Source organism: Lissotriton helveticus, chromosome 8, assembly GCF_964261635.1.
Source record: "Lissotriton helveticus chromosome 8, aLisHel1.1, whole genome shotgun sequence".
In the NCBI taxonomy this organism is placed as follows: domain Eukaryota; kingdom Metazoa; phylum Chordata; class Amphibia; order Caudata; family Salamandridae; genus Lissotriton; species Lissotriton helveticus.
Window position 1 is genome coordinate 230,065,533 of NC_136069.1, and position 23,718 is coordinate 230,089,250.

At 48.5% G+C, this 23,718-nt stretch overlaps 1 protein-coding gene across 1 annotated transcript in view; it reads left to right on the forward strand.

Annotated features, from left to right (window-relative positions):
* ENDOD1 (endonuclease domain containing 1) overlaps nucleotides 1–11,448 on the forward strand; it is a 46,354-nt gene extending 34,906 nt beyond the window's left edge. The window contains exon 2 of the mRNA XM_078656978.1: nucleotides 7,467–11,448. Coding sequence (XP_078513104.1) covers nucleotides 7,467–8,552 — 1,086 coding nt within the window. The 3' untranslated portion in view covers nucleotides 8,553–11,448. The remainder of the gene's footprint in view (nucleotides 1–7,466) is intronic.
* The last annotated feature ends 12,270 nt before the right edge of the window (nucleotides 11,449–23,718 follow it).

Genomic DNA, 23,718 nt, shown 5'->3' on the forward strand with positions numbered 1-23,718 from the left:
CTATAAGTCAAATTGCTTCCTTATTGAAAGGGGAGTTTGTTTGAATGGTTGTATGGACTGATTATGAGGTGAATGTAAGAATGAGCCAGTGGTTGGATGAGTGTATGCATGAACACTGAGCCATTCTCCTGTGCTCATATAGGATTTGGAATTATTTCCAGGAGACATTCTCTTCATGCCTTCTGGAGCCCTGACTTCTGTGTAATTTCCTCTCCTCCTCACTGCTTATGTTGATCATGAATATTGTTCCTATATATGCATTGCTACCATGTACTATTTCTTGTTTCCCTGCAAGGTTTTCCACTGCCCCTATTGCTGAAGTTCGCCATATAAAGATGTCTGCAAAAGAAAATAAATGTGACCCTTTGTCCCTATGCTTTCCTCATTGTGCATGGTGAATAAAAATCCAATGGCCAATCGCGGCGGAAATACTCTGGGTCATGTTGCCATCTTGCTCCTGCTCTGGCCTGTCCTTTGCAATGAAAATAGCATCACTGTTATTCTTTAATAGTGCTTATTCAGGTGTATGGCACTATGTACCTTCAGATCCTACAGAAATGTCTGTATTCAAAAGCACTTTAAGTTCACATGGTTATGATTCTGAATACAAATACGGACACACCTACAATACACTGGATCTGGATAGAAGTAACGTTGGGGTTAGTCAATGGCAGAAGATGACTTGGGAGAATTTACCAGGCATGGGTTCGTGCCACCACATTTTACCAGTTATCTATAATCTAGCAATTCGGCTCAGTATCAGGATCTTTGGGCGTGTGAAAGACAACTGGGCTAAATACAAGGGTGTAGAATTAAGTTTATTGGACATAGAGTGAGTCATTATTTTATCTTGAGTCACTGTCATGCGCGTTAATTTGAAATGGAATGATAATTAATTTGACAAACTGGGGTGATAAAGTACTCGGCAGTCTTGATGTTATGTACTCAACCAATTTAAGTGGAATAAATAGAGCATGTGGTGTTTACTCACTAGAGGACAAGCATTTCTGTCTATAGTTTGCTTTGTTCGGTAATTTCACTCGGCACTAAACCGTGGTAGGTTGTGCCGTCCCATGAACGTCAATTAGGGTTGACTAAACATGACATGTAACTCCCTACCACCACCCCTACCAATGACCTACCACCACCCCTATCAATGACCTACCACCACCCCTATAACTGACCTACCACCGCACCTATCAATGACCTACCACCACCCCTACCAATGACCTACCACCAACCCTATCAATGGCCTACCACCACCCCTTTCAATGACCTACCACCAGCCCCATTAATGATCTACCACTGCTCCTATCAAGGACCTACCACCACCCTATCAATGACCTACCACCACGCTATCAATGACCTACCACCACGCTATCAATGACCTACCACAGCCCCATCAATGACCTACCACAGCCCCATCAATGACGTACCACAGCCCCATCAATGACCTACCACAGCCCCATCAATGACCTACCACAGCCCCATCAATGACCTACCACAGCCCCATCAATGACCTACCACAGCCCCATCAATGACCTACCACAGCCCCATCAATGACCTACCACAGCCCCATCAATGACCTACCACAGCCCCATCAATGACCTACCACAGCCCCATCAATGACCTACCACAGCCCCATCAATGACCTACCACAGCCCCATCAATGACCTACCACAGCCCCATCAATGACCTACCACAGCCCCATCAATGACCTACCACAGCCCCATCAATGACCTACCACAGCCCCATCAATGACCTACCACAGCCCCATCAATGACCTACCACAGCCCCATCAATGACCTACCACAGCCCCATCAATGACCTACCACAGCCCCATCAATGACCTACCACAGCCCCATCAATGACCTACCACAGCCCCATCAATGACCTACCACAGCCCCATCAATGACCTACCACAGCCCCATCAATGACCTACCACAGCCCCATCAATGACCTACCACAGCCCCATCAATGACCTACCACAGCCCCATCAATGACCTACCACCGCCCCTATCAATGATCTACCACCGCCCCTATCAATGATCTACCACCGCCCCTATCAATGATCTACCACCGCCCCTATCAATGATCTACCACCGCCCCTATCAATGATCTACCACCACCCCGTCAATGATCTACCACCACCCCGTCAATGATCTACCACCACCCCGTCAATGATCTACCACCACCCCGTCAATGATCTACCACCACCCCGTCAATGATCTACCACCACCCCGTCAATGATCTACCACCACCCCGTCAATGATCTACCACCACCCCGTCAATGATCTACCACCACCCCGTCAATGATCTACCACCACCCCGTCAATGATCTACCACCACCCCGTCAATGATCTACCACCACCCCGTCAATGATCTACCACCACCCCGTCAATGATCTACCACCACCCCGTCAATGATCTACCACCACCCCGTCAATGATCTACCACCACCCCGTCAATGATCTACCACCACCCCGTCAATGATCTACCACCACCCCGTCAATGATCTACCACCACCCCGTCAATGATCTACCACCACCCCGTCAATGATCTACCACCACCCCGTCAATGATCTACCACCACCCCGTCAATGATCTACCACCACTCTGTCAATGATCTACCACCACTCTGTCAATGATCGATCTACCACCACTCTGTCAATGATCTACCACCACTCTGTCAATGATCTACCACCCCCCCGTCAATGATCTACCACCACCCCGTCAATGATCTACCACCACCCCGTCAATGATCTACCACCACCCCGTCAATGATCTACCACCACCCCGTCAATGATCTACCACCACTCTGTCAATGATCTACCACCACCCCGTCAATGATCTACCACCACCCCGTCAATGATCTACCACCACTCTGTCAATGATCTACCACCACCCCGTCAATGATCTACCACCACTCTGTCAATGATCTACCTCCACTCTGTCAATGATCTACCTCCACTCTGTCAATGATCTACCTCCACTCCGTCAATGATCTACCTCCACTCCGTCAATGATCTACCACCACCCCGTCAATGATCTACCACCACCCCGTCAATGATCTACCACCACCCCGTCAATGATCTACCACCACCCCGTCAATGATCTACCACCACCCCGTCAATGATCTACCACCACTCTGTCAATGATCTACCACCACCCCGTCAATGATCTACCACCACCCCGTCAATGATCTACCACCACCCCGTCAATGATCTACCACCACTCTGTCAATGATCTACCACCACTCTGTCAATGATCTACCTCCACTCTGTCAATGATCTACCTCCACTCTGTCAATGATCTACCTCCACTCTGTCAATGATCTACCTCCACTCTGTCAATGATCTACCACCACTCTGTCAATGATCTACCACCACTCTGTCAATGATCTACCACCACTCTGTCAATGATCTACCTCCACTCTGTCAATGATCTACCACCACCCCGTCAATGATCTACCACCACTCTGTCAATGATCTACCACCACTCTGTCAATGATCTACCACCACTCTGTCAATGATCTACCTCCACTCTGTCAATGATCTACCACCACCCCGTCAATGATCTACCACCACTCTGTCAATGATCTACCTCCACTCTGTCAATGATCTACCTCCACTCCGTCAATGATCTACCTCCACTCCGTCAATGATCTACCTCCACTCCGTCAATGATCTACCTCCACTCCGTCAATGATCTACCACCACTCTGTCAATGATCTACCTCCACTCTGTCAATGATCTACCTCCACTCCGTCAATGATCTACCACCACCCCGTCAATGATCTACCACCACTCTGTCAATGATCTACCACCACTCTGTCAATGATCTACCTCCACTCTGTCAATGATCTACCTCCACTCTGTCAATGATCTACCTCCACTCTGTCAATGATCTACCTCCACTCTGTCAATGATCTACCTCCACTCTGTCAATGATCTACCTCCACTCTGTCAATGATCTACCTCCACTCTGTCAATGATCTACCTCCACTCTGTCAATGATCTACCTCCACTCTGTCAATGATCTACCTCCACTCTGTCAATGATCTACCACCACTCTGTCAATGATCTACCTCCACTCTGTCAATGATCTACCACCACCCCGTCAATGATCTACCACCACTCTGTCAATGATCTACCTCCACTCTGTCAATGATCTACCTCCACTCCGTCAATGATCTACCTCCACTCCGTCAATGATCTACCTCCACTCCGTCAATGATCTACCACCACCCCGTCAATGATCTACCACCACTCTGTCAATGATCTACCTCCACTCTGTCAATGATCTACCTCCACTCTGTCAATGATCTACCTCCACTCTGTCAATGATCTACCTCCACTCTGTCAATGATCTACCTCCACTCTGTCAATGATCTACCTCCACTCTGTCAATGATCTACCTCCACTCTGTCAATGATCTACCACCACTCTGTCAATGATCTACCACCACTCTGTCAATGATCTACCACCACTCTGTCAATGATCTACCTCCACTCTGTCAATGATCTACCTCCACTCTGTCAATGATCTACCTCCACTCTGTCAATGATCTACCTCCACTCCGTCAATGATCTACCTCCACTCCGTCAATGATCTACCACCACCTCATCAATGATCTACCACTGCCCCATCAATGATCTACCAGGTGCTCTTTACCTGAGTCTGTTATGAATCGTCACAGCTTATTAACAAATTGAAACATCAACTTTTTTGAAACCAGTCTACCCCACTACAAGTCTCCAAATCTTTTTTTTCATTTTCTGCACATAGCATTTGTAAATCAGGATGGTGTCAAGCCTATTTCCAATACATACCTGTTATTCTGTTTTCTTTATGACATCCTGCTGGTACCAAGAGTGAGGTCTAACACTCACCGGGTCCCTTAGGGTGTTCACTGGCCCTTATTATCATTTTTTTTTTAATTAACGCAGGCCTGTTTAATGTAAGTGGTGCACATGAGCTTTCTACTCCTGCACAACAGTGTGATACATTTAAATGGGATCTCTTATTTTTTTGGCTGCCATATTGGCTCTTGTCAAATCAAAGTGTACACATGATGTCGACCGACCAGTGCATAATCATATGACCTCTTTCAATAATTGAATTATAAACCAATAACTTGGCTGGAAACAAACAACTTGATATAAATCGTAAAAGATAGGTGACTTTAGGTAAAACTAAGAAATGTTCCAATTGAATGCATGGGATGACTCCTAGTTGCCCAGCTTCCCGTGTATGGAGCCCTAGAAGAGGCCACTGGCGTGTTAGCGGGAGCCATGTTCTCAAGTATGCTACAGTCGCTGTCTAGAGCATGCACTGAGTGAAATAAGCTTCCTAGCACTCCACTGGTACCAGTGGGAGACTCTATCTATTGCTTTGTCCTGCTTGTCTGCTATGGGAGAGCTACGTGCCCAAACGTCCAGAGGCCCTCCAGTGAATAATCCTGGTGATTTAACGCTTCCTAGGCCACACGTTTTGTAAAAGACTATGTGGCATATTGAAAAGCCCCTATCGCCACCACAAAGTCACTTTTTATGACGTTGTAGTGGCGAAAGGGGCTTCACCTTATTTACAAGGCAGTGATAAGCCACTCAATGTGGCTTAACATTGCCTTATAAATAGGGGCACCCATTCACGCTATACTTAGCGTGAAAGGGGCAGGCAATGGGTGTTGTGGTGGGCGTTCCACCGCAACACCCATTGATTTTGACGCTGCCCCATATCTACAAGGGTGGCTTAAAAATGGGGCAGCTCCAAAATTAAGACCAGAGAAAACCTGGATTTACCCTGGCGCAACGAGGAGAAATGCGTTGTGCAGCACACATAGATGCAGCAAAAGGCTATTGATTGTTTATGTGCAGGAAGGTGTCCCTTCCTGCACATAATCATTAAACCCAGGCCGTGGCGGTAATTCCGCCGCGGCGCTGGGGGGCCGCGCGGTGCCGCCATGCTCGTGACGAAACCACTCCAGCACGAGCCACGGGCGCGCTGTGCTTGTGACGGAGTGGTTCCGTCACGGCCCTACCCACTCAATAGAACGCGCCGCGCAGGCGCGAAATTGATGCCGCGCAGGCGCGGCGGCCAGGCCGTGACAGAACCACTCCTTCACCAGCACAGGGCATCCGTGGCTGGTGACGGAGTGGTTCCATCACCAGCACGCAAGGAGTTAAAAAAATGTTTTGTAACTTCTATGTGTGCAGCGTTAAGCAGCACACTTAGACGTTACAAAACACCACTTCAGGTTGTTTATTTGCAGGAAGGTGCCCCTTCCTGCACATAAACAATCTTCCCCTGCAATGCAGGCACCGCATGGGAAAATGCAGGGCGGCCCATATCCTTGTAAATACGGTGCAGCCCTGCGTTTCAGAAGTGTCATATCGCAGCGTTAAGCCAAGGAGGCTAATGCTGCATTCTGCCACTTCCTCATAAATATGCACCTATTTTTGGGATACTTTTTCTAGTCTTTCAAACTGCCTGGCATATGGTTAGGGGATTTTAATCCTAGAAATACCTATAGGTATTATTTTTAGATGTTTATTTTCCATTGAACCCATTAGCAGCAAAATTGGTTGATTTGTTATTATCCCTCCACAAATAATTTTTCTCCATTTTCCACTTTTAGATTTTTTTCTAATTTATAAGTAGTTAATAGCTGAAATGTGTTCTTTGTATGGACTTGTTTTGGACATTCTTTACTGTTTCACCTGTATTGATGTTTCTGTTTTGCTACCCTTACACCCCAAACAATTCCCAAGAGTAATTCTTGACCTCCGCCCAGGCTACACAGAGAGAGGCTAGGATGCTATTGAGAAGTCCTCATTTGCCCCTGTAGCCCCCCCACCCCTCCACTAGGTAGTTGTGGGAATTTAGCAACAAGACATAAAATAGGTAGTATGTCAGAATACCGAATACAAAAATATCATAGCCAGAATACCGACTACCAAACCACCAGAAAGGTAAGCATACATAGGTAAGCAGAGATTTACTATTCTCAACTCCACATCTACGTACTTTGAAGACATATATACTGACAGAGTGCACACAGAGTTAAGTATGATACAGCTATAGTTACCTATATATACTTACCTTTGTGATATCTTGTTAGCTGATATACTGGCTATGATATTTTGGTGTCACAATATTTAACTCTTGATATCATGGTAATAACAGACCCCCAGATAACAATGCTGAATTGGGGATAATATGCTTGTGGTAATCAATTCAGTTGTCTGTGTTCTGCTTTAAACAATAAAATACTTGATCACAGAGTAAGTGAAGATCTACCTGGAAGGAAGGCTGGGCTACAGAGACCACCTAGTGGATGTGTCCCTAAATGTAGTTGTAGAGGGGCTAGCTTGTGTTCGCGAAGCATGTGTCATTAGATACTCTAGACCATAGATAGCCATAAGAGAAAAAGTTACTCTTACTAATTTCTTTCCATTTCTTTACAGTTGGACGACCCGGAAAGTGGTGCTGAGGAAATGATGGATGAAGCAGAGGCCAAAGAAAGCATTGCTGAGCTGGGGTCTCATCAGAGCGTATATGAAGATTACGCATCATCAGATTATGAGCCTATCTTGTTGAATCCGGATTTCCTCAATGAAGGGGACTTCCAGCGAGCTACACGCACACTGACCAATGTGGTACCCGTCACTCCAAACTTCCGAAAGGGTTGGTCTACGGAGGTGGAGCGTATTGTCAAGGAAGCATTAGTACCTCAGTGCGAAAGCAGGGAAAGTCTTTACTTTATTGCGGGAGCCGTACCTTCTGACCAAACAATGACCAGCAATGTAGCCATACCTGAATTCCTCTGGTTGGCTGCCTGTTGTAATGCTGATGAGGCTTGGTCCATGGGATTTATTCAAAAAAACACAGGCACACATCCTGAAAGCCTAACAGTGGAAGAGCTCAAGAAACAGCTCCCTGGAGACGTCCAACTTTTTGTAAACAACTGTGGAGAAGACGCTGAAAATGCCCAACAAAGTCAAGTATTGGAGACAATCAGTCAAAGGAGGTCCGAAGAGGCAGAGGAAGCCATAGGGCCTTTCTTCCGGTTCATCCGATTCATTGCCCGTGTTGTTTATGGAATTTTTAGAACCATATTCTGTGTTGTGTGGTTTATTGTGAAACAGATCTTTAGCATCATAGCAGGAGGCCTCTGCTGCCTTTGGAATGGGGTCACCTCTTACCTGCTGGCCATCGGCAAGGTGCTGGTGAACATTCCTTATGATATCCTACGTGTGCTTGGGAACGTCCTCATGGGCTGTGTCCGAACCCTTGACCATGTGCTGTGTGTGGTAGGCATGATAGCCAGGATACCGCTACGCTTTATTCTTGACCTTGGAAGCTTCCCTTACTACACAATCTGTGCAATCCCAACCGTGGCAGCAGAGATTGCCACTGGACTCTTTGGTTCTTTCGGCTTGCTGATTGACAGCCTGTTTGGCGTAACAGGCGGGTCGTATTCTGTGACGTCATTTGCATGCAATAGGTTCGTCCAAAGGTTTACTGGCCTGACTGGAGGCTACGAGGAGTGATAGACCCATAAAAGTATGGCAGATCATTTTGAAAGTGAACACTTCACATGTGCCCGGCACTATTAATTCTTCAAGTGGTCATCCTTATAATTTTGTTAATACAATTTCGCATAGATTTGTAAACTGGTATTCATTAATTTCCACATTCTGTAAAGTGTCCAGAGCGACCAACCAGCTAAGAGGGATATAGTCTCATCATTAAACCACATAGGTGACGCTGCACATTGTTGCATGTGCTGAGTTTTTTTTTATATTAGTGTGCAAAGTAACTGCTGCCGGGACTGTCCCCTATAAGAATGCAATAGTGCAAAAAGCGGGTTTGCCTATCTATGCGCCTCATGGCATTGTGGGAGAAAGGCGTCACCTTTAGGACTCTTTCTTGGCTAACCTTGTGAAATCCACTTTATATGCGTTCTGCCTGATTGGTAATGTTGCAGACTACAGCTATAAGCGCACACAAGACACATGTATCCTGGGGAGACTTTATAGATTGGAGCACTCGATTTCAAGGAAGAGTGAAATCTTGGGGTGGCGGGTTATAATGGGTGTCATCTTAATATGGATGCCAAGTAATGTCCCTGCCAAGAGTAGATGGTGCCCGATGTGGCCTTCACAAAGCTAAGCAGTTTCTCATTTTTCATAATGTAAGGAGCCTGTTGGCGCTATTGCTAATTTATTTGATGGAGATCTAGATCACCGCAATCCTGGTTACGTGCATTGCAGACACGTGTAATGATAAACAGTTGCAGAGCGCAGCATGTCCTAACCTTCCTAGACTGCTACACAGATATTGGTCAGCATCCGGCACCTCCCCCAACTCTTAGATGGTCTCCCCAAATATCTCAAGATGCAATGCTGGCTCTACCTAGGTGAATTCCCATTGATCTAGCATGGGCTGAAAGAACAGGTTTCTTATCATACCAGGACACAGTATCTTCGCTTCGGCGAAGTACTCTGCAATCCGCGCATCCCTCCTGTCGAAGGTAGTCCTCTATGCCCTATTACCAGTGGTATTTAAAAAACTGGTAGGACTGAATAATTGTAAGTTCTTTGTGGTCTGTTTATGCTATTTTAGGGACTTGGGGTTTTGGTTACTTATGTTCAGGTGAAGCTGTATGGCATTTTATTGAATGAAAAATGTATTTTAACCAACAGTTGCAATGTATGTGTATATGTGTATTGCACTTTGTGCAGTGGGATCACAGTGCGATGTCAGACATGTTTAAAGGGTGAGCTAGGGACACCAAGATGTTTTGTGACATCTCCATGACCTTTTCCATGCTCCACTACCATTTGGTTAGGTTGAGTAATAGAACTACCATATACATACATACATACAAAATAGTGAGGCAAAATGTGCGATTTAAAAAACCTATTTTCCAGAGCCTCGTGTCCTTGAGTACACAGATACAGGTTCTCTTTATGCAGCCCACCCACAGCCAGACTCTTGTATAAGCAATGGCGGCTGCTAGCACAGAAAAGTGGTGGGGCAATAATAATTCAACAAAAAAGAAAAGAAAACTCACCCGAAGCCCGCCACCTCGATGCTCTTCGGCTCCAGATGCACAGGCTCCCACACTCCCCAGCACCAATCCTGACGCTGCTCTCATGCTGGTATTACCCAGCATGAGGGAAGCCCTGGGATTGGGCAGAGCGGGCTGGTTTTCGCTCCATCAGGAACTGGAAGTCATGCCTACTGTTCAATATGCAACAGCCTGGAGATATCTAAAATATCTCAGTGTCGGTTTGGTGGTCCTAAAACAGCGAGCCAAGTTTCACCACTCCTCCTGCTGCTGTGAGATGACGGCCCTGCTCTCAAGACTCGGCTCCGGCTTCGTCATGTAAAATAAAGTGATAATAAGCAGTTTTATTAATTGCTTTATCATCATTTTCATTTACATGTCTCATCTGCTGGCTCCAGCAGGGAGGCGACGCTCTTCCGCCATAACGGAGAAGCCGCCACTGTGTATGAGAGCTAAAGTAGAATAGGGCTTGGTAAGCCTCCTGACATGCTAATGCTGTCTCTATTAAACATTCAACTTCTAGTATATGCAACGGTAAGGACTCTCACGGAGAACCTAACCACGAATAGCCGGAGTGCCCAAGTTTCACCCTGGTGGATAAAAATGCAACGTCCTGGAGTTAGAATGAGGGAGTGAAACAACTCAAATACATAGAAACGGGCTGTATTCCACATTTAAGGAATAGATGTGTTCACAAAAGCACATATGAGGTAAACAAACCCAAAATGCATTCCGCTAGATGTTCAAAAATAGAAACTGAAACTCTCTCTCTATGTATATGTACTCTTACCAAAAGTAAGGAAAGGGGTGAATAATCTGAATGTAATACAATTTAGGGACAGTTTGTTTTTACAGTGTTATTTTTCAAATGGCTTTTAGACATGCACTGAAACTGGAATATTTGTGTTGTCTTATTTAATGTATGTTTTTTTTCCACAGAAGAAAAAATAATCAAGAAATTGACCCCTAACTAATTATTCCACAGTGGCTTTTAAGGCTTCCGCCATTTTGTTTCTGTTAAAAAAAACTTTGTGGACGTGAGTTATTCATTGGTGGGATCTTTGATGCAGGGATGGGACGAATAGCAGGCTTGTGGATTAAAAAGAGCAACATTGCCTATCAATTACTGAGACTGTACCCTGCAGGAACGTGCACTGAAACCCCTGTCTTCGTTTCCCTGCTCTGTAGTGTAAATACATGTGTGTTCTTCTTAAAATGTCTTTTCTCATATGAAAGTATTCCTGCTTGTGGGGATGCCGGAGGAGTCCTGTATTTCTGCAAAGGGCGGTTTATTTTGGGATTGTGAGTTTTGGCAACAGCAGTAGAGTGTCATTTCCTCCTCTGAGATTAATAATAAAAAACGATTTAATAAATTAGATTGTTTGAGACTGGTTTGTCTTCACCTTTTAAGTGTTGCTTGTTTTGTAATGTTTTTTCCTTTCCATTGAATACTGCATTGTCTGCAATTAAGTTTAACATGACGGATCTGAAATAAGGACAAATGTTAATCTCCTATAATATGCAGAAGGATGATTGGATATTTAAACTGAAGAAGATGTAGGATTAGACCTTCAGTATATTAAGCACAGTGTAGCAGTACAATAACATACATCCATACTAGACCCTTTTTTCAGAGGGGCTAACTTGAACCTCATATTCCTTCGTGTCTCTTAATCATCCACATGTCTGAGAATCACACTGGGAATAAATCTTCAATTTGTCGAGGCTCAGGCGGTGCAGCGCATTATAAGCCACGACAGCCATCTTGAATTACACCGGGAATCCCACAGGTTGAGGCTGTAGGTAAGAGGGCGTGTGTCGCATGCAGGAGGTTGAAGCATCATTTCAGTAAATTAGAAGCAGGTTGGGCAGGGTGGGGCTCTCTCTTGACTGTTCCTCTATAACTACTACTGTGAGTAGTAGACCCAGTATAACCAGTTTGCGGAATCAAATGTGCCAAGACTAAGCTGTTGGTATAATTAGTTTCACCTGAATGCTTTAGTCCAACATACAACATGTTTTTCACTCTGTATGACCAGCTGGACTACACAATTTTTAGTTCCACTCTGTCCTGGATTGTGCAATACACCACAGAGTGCTTTTGAGCTAAAGGGGCATAGCACAGATCACAAACACACTCTAGGTGTGTGAAAAACGTTGCTTTATTGAAGACCGGTGCACATCACAAAATGAAACCTAGGCATTTGCTACGAAACCTCACTATACACTAGTTCACCTACTTACACTTCCTCCACCCACCCCTTACAATCCCACCCCTTTTACATTCTTTTCTTGCAACTGTTTAACTCCTCCTTTGTATTTAGCTCTTTATCTTTATCTCCTGTAACCTTTAACCTTCTTCTATTAACATCTAAGTATCTTATATCTTAACATCTCATTTGTTGCTTCCTACCGGTGTAACTTGTTCTCAACTCTAATCTTATCCTGTAACCACGTAAAAAGTAGCTGCCAACTGCCTTGCACCTGCTCCAAGCACCTGCTCCAAGCAGCAACCATATAAAAATATCCCACCTGTGCTCAAATAAAGTGACCGGAAAAAAACCCAATAACAGGGAGGGCAGGAGGGGGAAAAAGTTGTAACTCCCAATTAGTACTGGCTGCCACGTCACCATCCTAAAATGGTGACACTGGACCTAAAATGGCATTCTAAATACTAATGAAAACAAGCCCAAGAATTTGAAGCCCAAAAGAGCCCAAATGGGCCCGTGCTTCACCGCTGGCCCAAAAATCGCAGGGTGCAAACCTCCCTGTGCTCAGGTGCCCCGCCCCCAAAGCCCCATTGCATTCTTTTCTTATGTTCACATTGAAATATCCAGTGGACATTTTGGAGTGTAGCTATCCTAGCCAGCAAATCCTTGTGATTTTTTGGGGGGGTCCTCAGACAGTCAGGTGTTACTGAGTAGTATTCTGTGAGGGTTCTATTTTTTTGTCACTGGTGTACAGGGCCACAGCACTAATGCACTCTAATTGGATGACTAACTTACCCTCTATGGCCAAATATATCTCTGGGGGCAAGGAGGGTGAGGAGGCAAAGCTTACTGTGCAGCATATTTAATACTGCCAAGTTATTAGCAACCCTTGAGTAACTCCCATATTCACAATGACTCCTCAGGATATTGCAGCATGGACTAGGAAATTTCGAAGCACAACAATTGAAATTATGCAGCAATTGTGCAGTATTTTCTTTTATTAAGACTCATTCATTTAGAATCTACTCCAGAATATCCTAGAGAGGAGAGATTTATTTGTCTGAAAAGCTGTGGGACAGGTATTTGGTTCAGATAACAAAATGTTACAGTGGAAATACTCTGTTTGCACTAATTTGCAGATGGCACAGAAGGGTATCTGCTTGTAGCACTCCTTTTTTACTCAATTGTGAGGTTGCGATACTTTTGATTCTGCCATCAGTGACATTGTTTTCACTCCTTTTGTAGTTAAGATAGCCGAAATATATTTTTCTTATTTTATTTTTGCAATTGTTTTAAACAAAGCTTTGCACCATTTTACATGCCACTCCGCAAGGATGCGTTTGTCTTCTTAAAAGTGTTCTTGAGACTTGTTTGTGAAGCTGTCTGTCGGAACCCTTTTCAGGGGCCATAAGGCACACAGTGATTACTGAGTCCAGCTGAGTCCTAATGTCCTGGGGCCCGGCCTACTATGGATCCTCAGCAACTGGGCCAAGTTCCTTTTCTGCACTTGACTCTCAGTGGCAACTGTTGATAAGCATTAAACGGATCCTTCAGGGTGTAGTGTAGATACAGGCTAGTGAACACAACTCATAACTTAAAGAGCACACAGCAATGTAATACATTATTGTCCAGTAAAATACTTATTTTCATTTTTTTTTAAAGTATTTTATTTCTAACAATGCATTCAAAGAAGTATTACGACATTCATAAGCAATAACACAATCGCCTTGAGGTCAGGGCTCTGGTGTTTCACTGGCAAATCCCTATCCCACCCTCTCCTTGAAATGTGGTTGGGGTTATACTCCATTCACTGGTGGCTGCATAGACTAAATGCTTAGGGCCAGACTGGCCGTAGCGGGCACAGGCTGTTTCCCCAGTGGGCTGCCAGGGTGGGAGGTGGTTTTAGGCCCCTGGGGGGCGTTTTTGTTACCAGGAGCCGGCAACATCGTCCCCCTGTAAACAGCTCGGCCACAAAGCCGAGAAGTTTGCCAGGGCCAGGGCCGGTTTTGGTTCCCAGTCCGGCCCTGGGAATGCTCACTAGTAGGCCTTACTCAAGAGTCTACTCTGGCTATTAGAAAGTAGTCAAAAATATGTTTGACACTGCAGCACCTTTAGGAGCGAGTACCACAGCACCCGGTAGGCCCGTAATAAGTCTTGGCTGCTCCAGCAGCAAAGAAGCTTTAAGGGTCTCAGTGGGTGCCCGACCACGGGCATTTGTGATGCTTTAGTTCTGCTCAAGTCAAGTTGGCCTCCATGGCGGAGGTGTAGCAGCACCAGGCAGGTTCTTCGTTTGCTTACGTGGCTGGCTCCATCAGCGATCCAGTGATTCCTCATACACAGTAAGTTTAGTGGGGTAATGGGGTTGATCCTGGCACTCCCGATCTTGTTCAGCGATGTGGTGATGCAATCACTGCGTCCTCAGTCCACGCGGCAGGCCGGAGGGAATCCTTGGTGCTAAATATGACCCACTAGTCACAGCATTTTGTTTTTGGGCAGTGGCGACAGCTCACCGGTTACCAGCAGCTCCACCTGGCATACAGGGTTGCTGCGGCACCTTTCAACTAAGTGCCGGTCTTCACTGCATGGCAGTTCATACCACAACAGCCCCTCCTGGCACACGGTGTCACCACTAGGCCCTGCACAGGTGCTTGTCGGCAGTAAAAACTTCCACGTCAGCCCCTCCTGCAATACAGGATTGTAGCAATGAAGCAGTATGGGCTTGACTCTCACTGCACAGCACTCAGCTCATGCCCTTCTTCATGACAGCCCTCTCCTGGCATATAGGCCTGACCTGACCTGAATCTGCACACAGGCAACAACCCGTTCGGTGCAGCAGCCATCTCCTCACATCTTGCACAGGGAGTCCTGGCGACATGGCTCCCCGCTGGACCTCGCTCCCTCCAATGTTCTTCTCTTCCTAAGAGGGCACACTGATCTTGGCAAGGAGGCAGGCACTGGTGCTCCAGGCTCCAAAGCAGGTAGTTCTGATCTCCCAGGGTGATGTCCCCTCACCCAGCAGAGAGACTAGGAGGCCTTGGCCTCCCATTCAGGTCACAGGCAAAAGTAATGCCCCGTCAAATACCCTCAGAAAATTAACCTGGCTGTATTCAGCCAGGAACTGTCAAATACTCACCTGCCATTCTCACCCGAGTTGGATAAGGCGGTTTATGATTTCAATGGGTGGGTGCGACAGGCGTCGAATGCATCCACCAAACATGCGACCGCACCCAGATTTCGACTCAGCCATGGTTCTCCCCTGAGCTGAGGGAGCAAAAACTGGGGTGTAAAAAATTGGAGCGAGTCTGGAGGCGCGAGTATAGTTCTGACGCTAAGGCCGCCTTGCGCACTGCCCAAAAGAAATATTATGCCGCCATTAAAACTGCCAAAGGACTCTACTATGCAGGGAGAATAGCCAAAGCGGAAAATAACAGTAGAGAAATCTTCTCTATCGTTAAAAGTTTCGAGTCCCCTGTGGCAGGAACCACCACTCTTCCATCTTCTGGGGAATGGTGTGAAGTTCTGTCCAATTTTTTTATAGACAAGATAGCTAAGATTCAGCAGGACCTTACCTCTGCGTTACCAATTGGGGACTCAGGGATGAATATCTCTATTAGGTCTCATCCCTGTGATACCCAACAGTTCACTAATTTTGCGCTGGTAGCAGAGTGTGATGTTTTGCCTCTTCTTGAATTCCTTAAATCAGGCTCTCCCGCCGATCCGTGCCCGGCTCGGGTTCTGTCAGAAGTGGCCAGCATTGTCTGTGGTGATGTTACCCAGATCGTGAACCTCTCTCTCTCTTCGGCAGTGGTCCCTGCTGAATGGAAACAGGCTAAGCTTTTGCCGCTTCTGAAGAAACCAGGCCTTGATGCCACGGTTCCCGGTAACTACCGGCCTATTTCTCTTCTCCCTGCCCTGACAAAAATCTGTGAGAAAATTAGTCTTCCGATAATTAGAAAGATTTGTAGAGTCCTCCAATGCCCTGCACCCAGCCCAATCAGGCTTCAGAGCTGCATATAGCACTGAAACGGCACTGGTAGAGATGACGGAGTCGATTCGGGAGTGCCTGGACGGGGGCGGCAGAGCAGTCCTGATCTTATTGGATCTCTCTGCCGCCTTCGATACCATCCCCCATGCGCTCCTCACCGCCAGGTTATCGACTATCGGCATTGGCGGCAATGTCCTGGCCTGGGTGTCCTCATTTCTTTCGGGTAGGACACAACAGGTCTGGATGCCGCCTCATGCCTCTAGTCCAAAACCACTCCTTACGGGGGTTCCACAGGGATCCACTCTTAGCCCCCTACTGTTCAACATTTATATCACCCCTTTGGTGTGTCTTGCGGAACAGTACGGGGCTAAGATTATAGGATATGCGGATGATACGCAGTTACTTTTCACCTGGCCTGACGATCATCTGGACATAGCAAAGGTCCATCTCTGCCTATCCTCAGTTTTCCGTTGGTTAACTCTGGCCCAACTAAAATGTAATGAGGACAAATCGGAGGTCCTCTTTTACGGGTCTTTCCCTCCTAGTTTTAAAAGTTCACTGTGGCCCCCGAATGTTCCATGTCCTAAGGAGATGGGTGGCCCTGCGAAAAACCTTGGGATCTGGTTTGGAGAGGACCTAAAATTTGAGGACCATATAAATAAATTGACTGGAACGTGTTTTGCTACCTTGAGAATGCTCAGGAAATTGTTTCCACTACTACCTAGAGAGGCGAGGGAGACTGTCGCCCGAGCACTCATTCTAGCAAGGCTGGACTATGCGAACTCCCTGTTCAGCGGCATTCCAGCCTATCTGACCAAACGTTTGCTGGTCATTCAGAATGCCGCGGTCCGTCTTCTTTTTAACGTTCCTAGATGGAAGTGTGTTCGGTCTCATATGTCCAGCCTCCACTGGCTTCCAGTACCTCAACGCATCCTCTTTAAAACCTTAGTACTTGCGTTTAGAGCGACCCATGACCAAGGTCCAGCTTACCTAAAGAAAAGATTTACACTCTATGCCCCCACAAGAGAACTTAGATCATCTTCGCTATTTAAAATGACTCTTCCTCGATTTAAGCGAATCAGACTTGGGGGACAGTCCATTGCTGTGGTCGCGGCCCGTGCCTGGAATGCTCTCCCCTTTCATCTGCGCTCCAGTCAATCTGTAGCCCAATTTAAAAAAAAATCTAAAAACTCACTTATTCAGTAGCAGTTCATAAGTTGATCCTTGCTTATCCTTCTTCTCCTTTCCCACCGCGCCAGGATACTCCCCAGTAACAGTGCGCGCTACAAAATCATTTATACATATACATACATGCAGAGCTTCATCACCTCACAAAGCCCGTCTGCTCTTTGCCAGATGACACATTTTTGGATTCTCAATCTCCCTTCTTATAGTCCATTTCCAGCCACCAAATGTGATGTAGGGTCTGGGTCTTTGAAGTGTTATGTTGTGGTTCTGCTTCTTTTGAAGTGTACACTTTTCCTCTCTTTTGATACTGTCTGTCACAGCAGTAGCGACTTTATTATTCAAAGTTTTATATAGCGCGAACAGGATCCTTACAGATATCAGAGCGCTTCACAAAGACAGGGTAGGGGCAGTAGGAGTCAACAGAGATAATGGGAACAGTATAATAGTCAATAACATGGTAATAACATGGATAATAAAAACATACATAAAACCAATCCATATACAATCAGGTAAGGAAGTAATATAGGACAGCACAAGTCATTGAACCCACTACAGAGGTGTTCAGGTGGATCAGTAAACCAACGTGTATCATATCTTGGTCGGTAGTAAGAGAGTAGCGTAGTGGAGCCCCCAACAAGTAGAGTATAGTGCCAAGGGATAGGGTGAGCAGTGATACAAAGCAATGCAGAGTCTCTGAACCAACATCTATAACGATCAGGAGATCTTGGCCAGAAGGATTGTTTTCACCTCTTTCTTGAAGAGTGCAGTGGAGGAGATCAGCCTGGTTTCAGGAGGGAGCGCATTCCAGATCCTGGGTGCCATTCCTGAGAAGGAGCGCTTGTAAGTTTTCACTTTCCGGAATCTACAAGGTTTCAGGAGTAGATTTTTTGTACTCCTATTGGATCTCGAACCTCCTGATATAGACAGCTTTTGAGCGAGGTAGTTGGGTGCCTTGTGGTGCACGGCCGCGTGTGTCATAACTGCAATTTTTAGCTGTATTCTGGCTTCAAAAGGCAGCCATTTTAGAGACTTTAAGTCTGGGGATATGTGCGAATGCTTTCTAGAGCCAGTAATGAGTCTCGCGGCAGCGTTCAGGGAGGCTCTTAAGGGTTGTGGATAGCGGGAGACCGCTGAGGGCCGCAATTCCGTAGTCTATTCGAGGGATGACTAAAGCTTGTACAGCAGTTTGGAAGTCTTTGGCCGGGAGGAAGGGTTTAATTTTCCTCAGCGTGTTAATTTGGAAATTAGCTGCTTTTGTGGCTTTGCTGACGTGCTGCTGCATGTTGAGCTTGGCGTCGAGTGTGATGCCTAGGGATTTCGCCGAGTCCACGATGGTAGGTTGGACATTGAGTGCTGTTAGGTTGTTGAGCCAGGTTTGGGTGGTGGAGATTTTCGCCGGGGGTGTGATGAGTAGGAACTCAGTTTTCAGAGCATTTAGTTTGAGGTGATTATCGGCCAGCCAAGATTGGGTGTTAATAAGCGTGGAATTCAGATGTTTGATATCTTCCGGGGATTGTAACTTTAGATAGAGTTGTGTGTCATCGGCGTACATATGGAATTGAACATTGGATGCTTGAAGCAAGGTGGCGAGCGGTTCCATAACGAGGTTGAACAGTGTAGGGGAGAGGGTGGATCCTTGTGGGACACCTAGATCTGCAGGCACAGGTGTAGATAGCACATTGTCGATCTTGAACCTCTGAGACCGATTGTGAAGGAAGGACGAAAACCACTTGAGAACAGTTCCCGATAGCCCCATTCTAGTGCTTAGCAGCTCCAGCAAGTTCTCATGTTTGACCGTGTCAAATGCTGACGAGAGGTCAAGAAGGATGAGGAGGCAGGACTCATTGCGATCCAGAATTTGGAGGGCGTCATCAATTATGTGTGTCATAGCTGTTTCCGTGCTATGTTTCGCTCTGAAGCCTGATTGATGAGGGTTGAGGAGGTCAAATTGATCAATGTGTTTTGTTAGTTGGAGTTGGACACATTTCTCCAGCAGTTTGGCCAGGGTGGGGATATTGGTGATGGGCCGATAGTTGTTTAGGTCAGACGGATCAGCTGTAGGCTTTGAAGCTGATAGTCCCACACACAGGCCATGGAGGTGAGTAGAGTTCACACCTAGCTGTCAGCCATGTAAAATGTGCATCAAAAGGTTTATCCCGGGCTCTCAGGTCTCCTCTTTATGATTACCTTATCTGCCCCATCTCCTTTATGAGATGTGTCCAGGACCTTTCTAGTGCCCAGGGGGAGTCCCTCTCTCCCTTCTCCAGGGGCTCCCACCCATCTGACAGGAATGTGGAAATACATAAATCTGTCTAGGGGAATTCTGCACCTCCTCATGTCTTCCCAAAATGGAACCCAGGGGCCTCCATGTAATGTACTATTACAGGTACACTTGCACTCAATGTGTGTCCATAGCACACACACAGTCCAGCACTGCTACCTCCATGTATTGTGCTACACCACACACACACATTTAGCACACACATTCACTCTGCATACTTTGCTCAGTGCTATAGCCTTTCTATCATATGGCACTAGCAGACACACATCCAACCAGCACACAATTTACTTTGTACGTGCTCCACAACACTACGCCCTCCACGTATCTTTGCAAGTATGCCTGCACCCAGTACATATATTCACCATGCACGCACTATATAGCACTACCTCTCTAATGTAATATACTTGTCGCAGATACACATACACTCAGTATATACACTCACAATACACACACTGCACAGCAGTGCTCTAACTCTGTACTGTACCCTTCCTAGGCACACATACAACCTGTTAGACGGGGACCTGGAGGGTCGGCCGAGCACAGTGATCGCACAGACAGGTAACTTCCCCCCCACAGATGGACACCACACAAAGATCAGGGTAACACCTTTTATAGGCACTTCTGGTAGTAGAGTGGTACGATACAAGGCGATCAGGACACGATGATCCTCTCAATTCTAGTCTCTAGTAAGGGAAGGGGGTAGCGGGACAGTCTTGGTACCCACGGGTACGGAGGTGTAACGGTGATAGCTCACAATCCTCGAGCTCGGTGTTCGGATGGGTCAGACCGCGGCAGCGCCGGCAGGTCCCGAAGAGGTCGTAGGTGGCAACGGGCCGCGGCAGCGCCAGCAGGTCCCAACGAGGATGAAGGTTACAACGGGCCGCGGCAGCGCCAGCAGGTCCCAACGAGGACGAAGGTTGCAGAGGGCCGCGGCAGCGCCAGCAGGTCCCACGAGGATGAAGGTTGCAGAGGGCCGCGGCAGCGCCAGCAGGTCCCACGAGGATGAAGGTTACAGAGGGCCGCGGCAGCGCCAGTAGGTCCCACGAGGATGAGGGTTGCAGAGGGCCGCGGCAGCGCCAGCAGGCAGGACAATAGTTCACAAGGCAGGGCTGTGGCAGCGCCAGCAGTCCGTCAAGGATGAGTTCTTCTCGGTGTCTCTCGACTCCAGGATACAACTGCCTTCCTGTCCTGGGGCGGCCTCAGTTATAGGTCTGGCGCCCTTTGATGTCCGGACCCTCGCTCTTGGAGGTCGGGAGGCCTGGGATGAGGGAGTCCAGACACCCAGCAGGGGGATGGAGCCAGCGCCCGAGGAGGCTGGGGGTGCTCGGCACCTGGCGGGGGAGAGCCATCGACACTTCTTACTCCCATTGACCTGCCAAGTGGTCCGTTCACCTCCTGGGTGGAGGGTGGTGCCGGGATGTCGGGGCCTGGCCAGGCCCAGGGTTGGGGTCGGGCTGAGGCCGCGCGGCCGCGTGGTGCCGTGTCCAAGATGGCGGCTGGGCCGGGCAATGGTGCTGACGGTGGCCCGGGCCCTGTCCTGCGGGGAGGGAGCGAGCCCTTCATGTGGCCTGTCCAACATGCGTCCCCCCCAGCTGAAGGCGGGGAGAGTCACCCATCTTCTTGGGGACTTTCCTCGTCGAGGCGGAAAAAGCGGGACAGGCCATCCGCGTTGGCGTGGTCTTGGCCAGGACGATGCTCCACAGTGAAGTCCATCCCCTGCAGGGAGATGGACCATCGCAATAGTTTGGGGTTCTCCCCCCGCATCTGCATGAGCCATTGCAGGGGCCGATGATCTGTCTGTACCCGGAAATGGGTTCCGAAGAGGTACGGCCGGAGCTTCTTGAGGGCCCATACCACTGCGAAGGCCTCTCGCTCAATGGTGCTCCAGCGCTGTTCTCGGGGCAGTAGGCGTCTGCTGATGAAGGCCACGGGTTGGTCCACTCCTTCGGGGTTCAGTTGGGGGAGGACGGCCCCAATACCATGGTCGGAGGCATCGGTCTGCACAATGAACTCGCGGCTGTAGTCGGGGGCCTGGAGCACCGGAGCGGTGCACATGGCGGCCTTCAGCGTCTCGAAGGCCGCGTGACAGTCGGGAGTCCAGTTGACTCGTTTTGGGTTGTTCTTAGACGTGAGCTCCGTGAGGGGCCCCACAATGCTGCCATAGTCCCTCACAAACCGCCGGTAGTATCCGGTGAGCCCCAGGAAGGCTCGGACCTCTGTTTGTGTTTCGGGGGGTTGCCAGGACTGGATGGCAGCTACCTTGAGTTGGAGGGGGGCCACCAGACCGCTCCCCACTTGGTGTCCGAGGTAGGTCACGGACCCCTGGCCGATTTGGCACTTGCTGGCCTTTATGGTGAGGCCGGCCTGTTGGAGGGCCTGCAGGACCGCTCTGAGGTGGTGGAGGTGGTCGGCCCAGTGGCGGCTGTATACCGCGATGTCGTCCAGGTAGGCGGCGCTGAATTCTTCGAGGCCCGCCAATACCTGGTTCACCAGTCTTTGAAAGGTGGCTGGAGCGTTCTTCATGCCGAAGGGCATCACTCTGAAATGGTAGTGTCCGTCCGGGGTGGAGAAAGCGGAACGTTCTTGGGCCCTGGGGGTGAGGCCGATCTGCCAGTAGCCCGCTGTCAGGTCAAAGATGCTTAGGTAGCGGGCTGCCCCCATGCGGTCGACTAGTTCATCTGCTCGGGGGATAGGGTGAGCGTCGGTTCGCGTGACCGCGTTCAGCCCCCGATAGTCGATGCAGAATCGGAGCTCTGGCGTGGTGCCCGGTGCCGCGGCCTTGGGGACCAGGACGACCGGGCTGGCCCAGGGACTGTCCGAAGGCTCGATGACCCCGAGGGCGAGCATCTTGGAGACTTCTTCTTGGATGCATGTACGTACCCTATCCGGTACCCGGTACGCCCGGTGTCGGACAGGAGGACTGTCCCCCGTGTCCACGTCGTGCAGGCACCAGGAGGTGACTCCGGGTGCGAGGGAGAACAGGTTTGCGAACGGCAGCAGGAGGGCCCGGCAATCTTGACGCTGCTCTGGGGTCAGGGCCTCGGAGAGTCGGACCCCGTCCACCGAGCCATCTCTTTCCCGAGTCCTCAGTAGGTCAGGGAGGGGCTCGGAGTCTCCTTCTGTGCCACTGTCGGTCGCCATCAGCAGGCTGAGTTCTGAGCGCATGAAGTGGGGTTTGAGCCTGTTGGCATGGAGGACCCGGAGGGGGTTCCGGGGGGACTCCAGGTCGATGAGATAGGTGACGGGACTCCTGCGCTCGATCACCTTGAAGGGCCCCGTCCATTTGTCTTGCAAGGCACACGGTTCGATGGGGGACATCACCCATACCTGCTGACCCGGTTCAAACTCGATGGAGGAGGCATGTTGGTCGTACCACTTCTTCATGTCCTCTTGACTGGCCTCCAGATTGGCTTTAGCGATCTCCCTGAATTTCCGGGTCTGATTGCGGAGGGTCAGGAGGTATTTGTAGACGTCCGGAGGGGTCTTTAGGGGGGCCATTTCCCATTCCTCCTTCACTAGGCTGAGAGGCCCGCGAACGGGGTGTCCGTACAGGAGTTCGAAGGGGCTGAAGCCGAGGGACTTCTGGGGGACTTCTCGGTAGGCGAAGAGGAGGCACGGTAGTAGCACGTCCCACTGGCGGCGTAGGGGTTCTTCCAGCCCCATGATCATCCCCTTGAGGGTGCGGTTGAACCGCTCGACTAGTCCGTCCCCCTGGGGGTGATAGGGGGTGGTGAAGCGGTAAGTGACTCCGCACTGCTGCCAGAGGGATTTCATATACTTTGAAATAAAGTTCGTACCCCTGTCGCTGACGACTTCCCGGGGGAAGCCCACTCGAGAGAAGATCCCCATCAAGGCTCGACCCACTACTGGGGCTGTTATCGTACGAAGGGGGACCGCCTCAGGATATCGGGTAGCGTGGTCCACCAGGACCAGGATGAAGCGATGCCCCTGTGCTGTTCGGGGGTCCAGGGGCCCCACA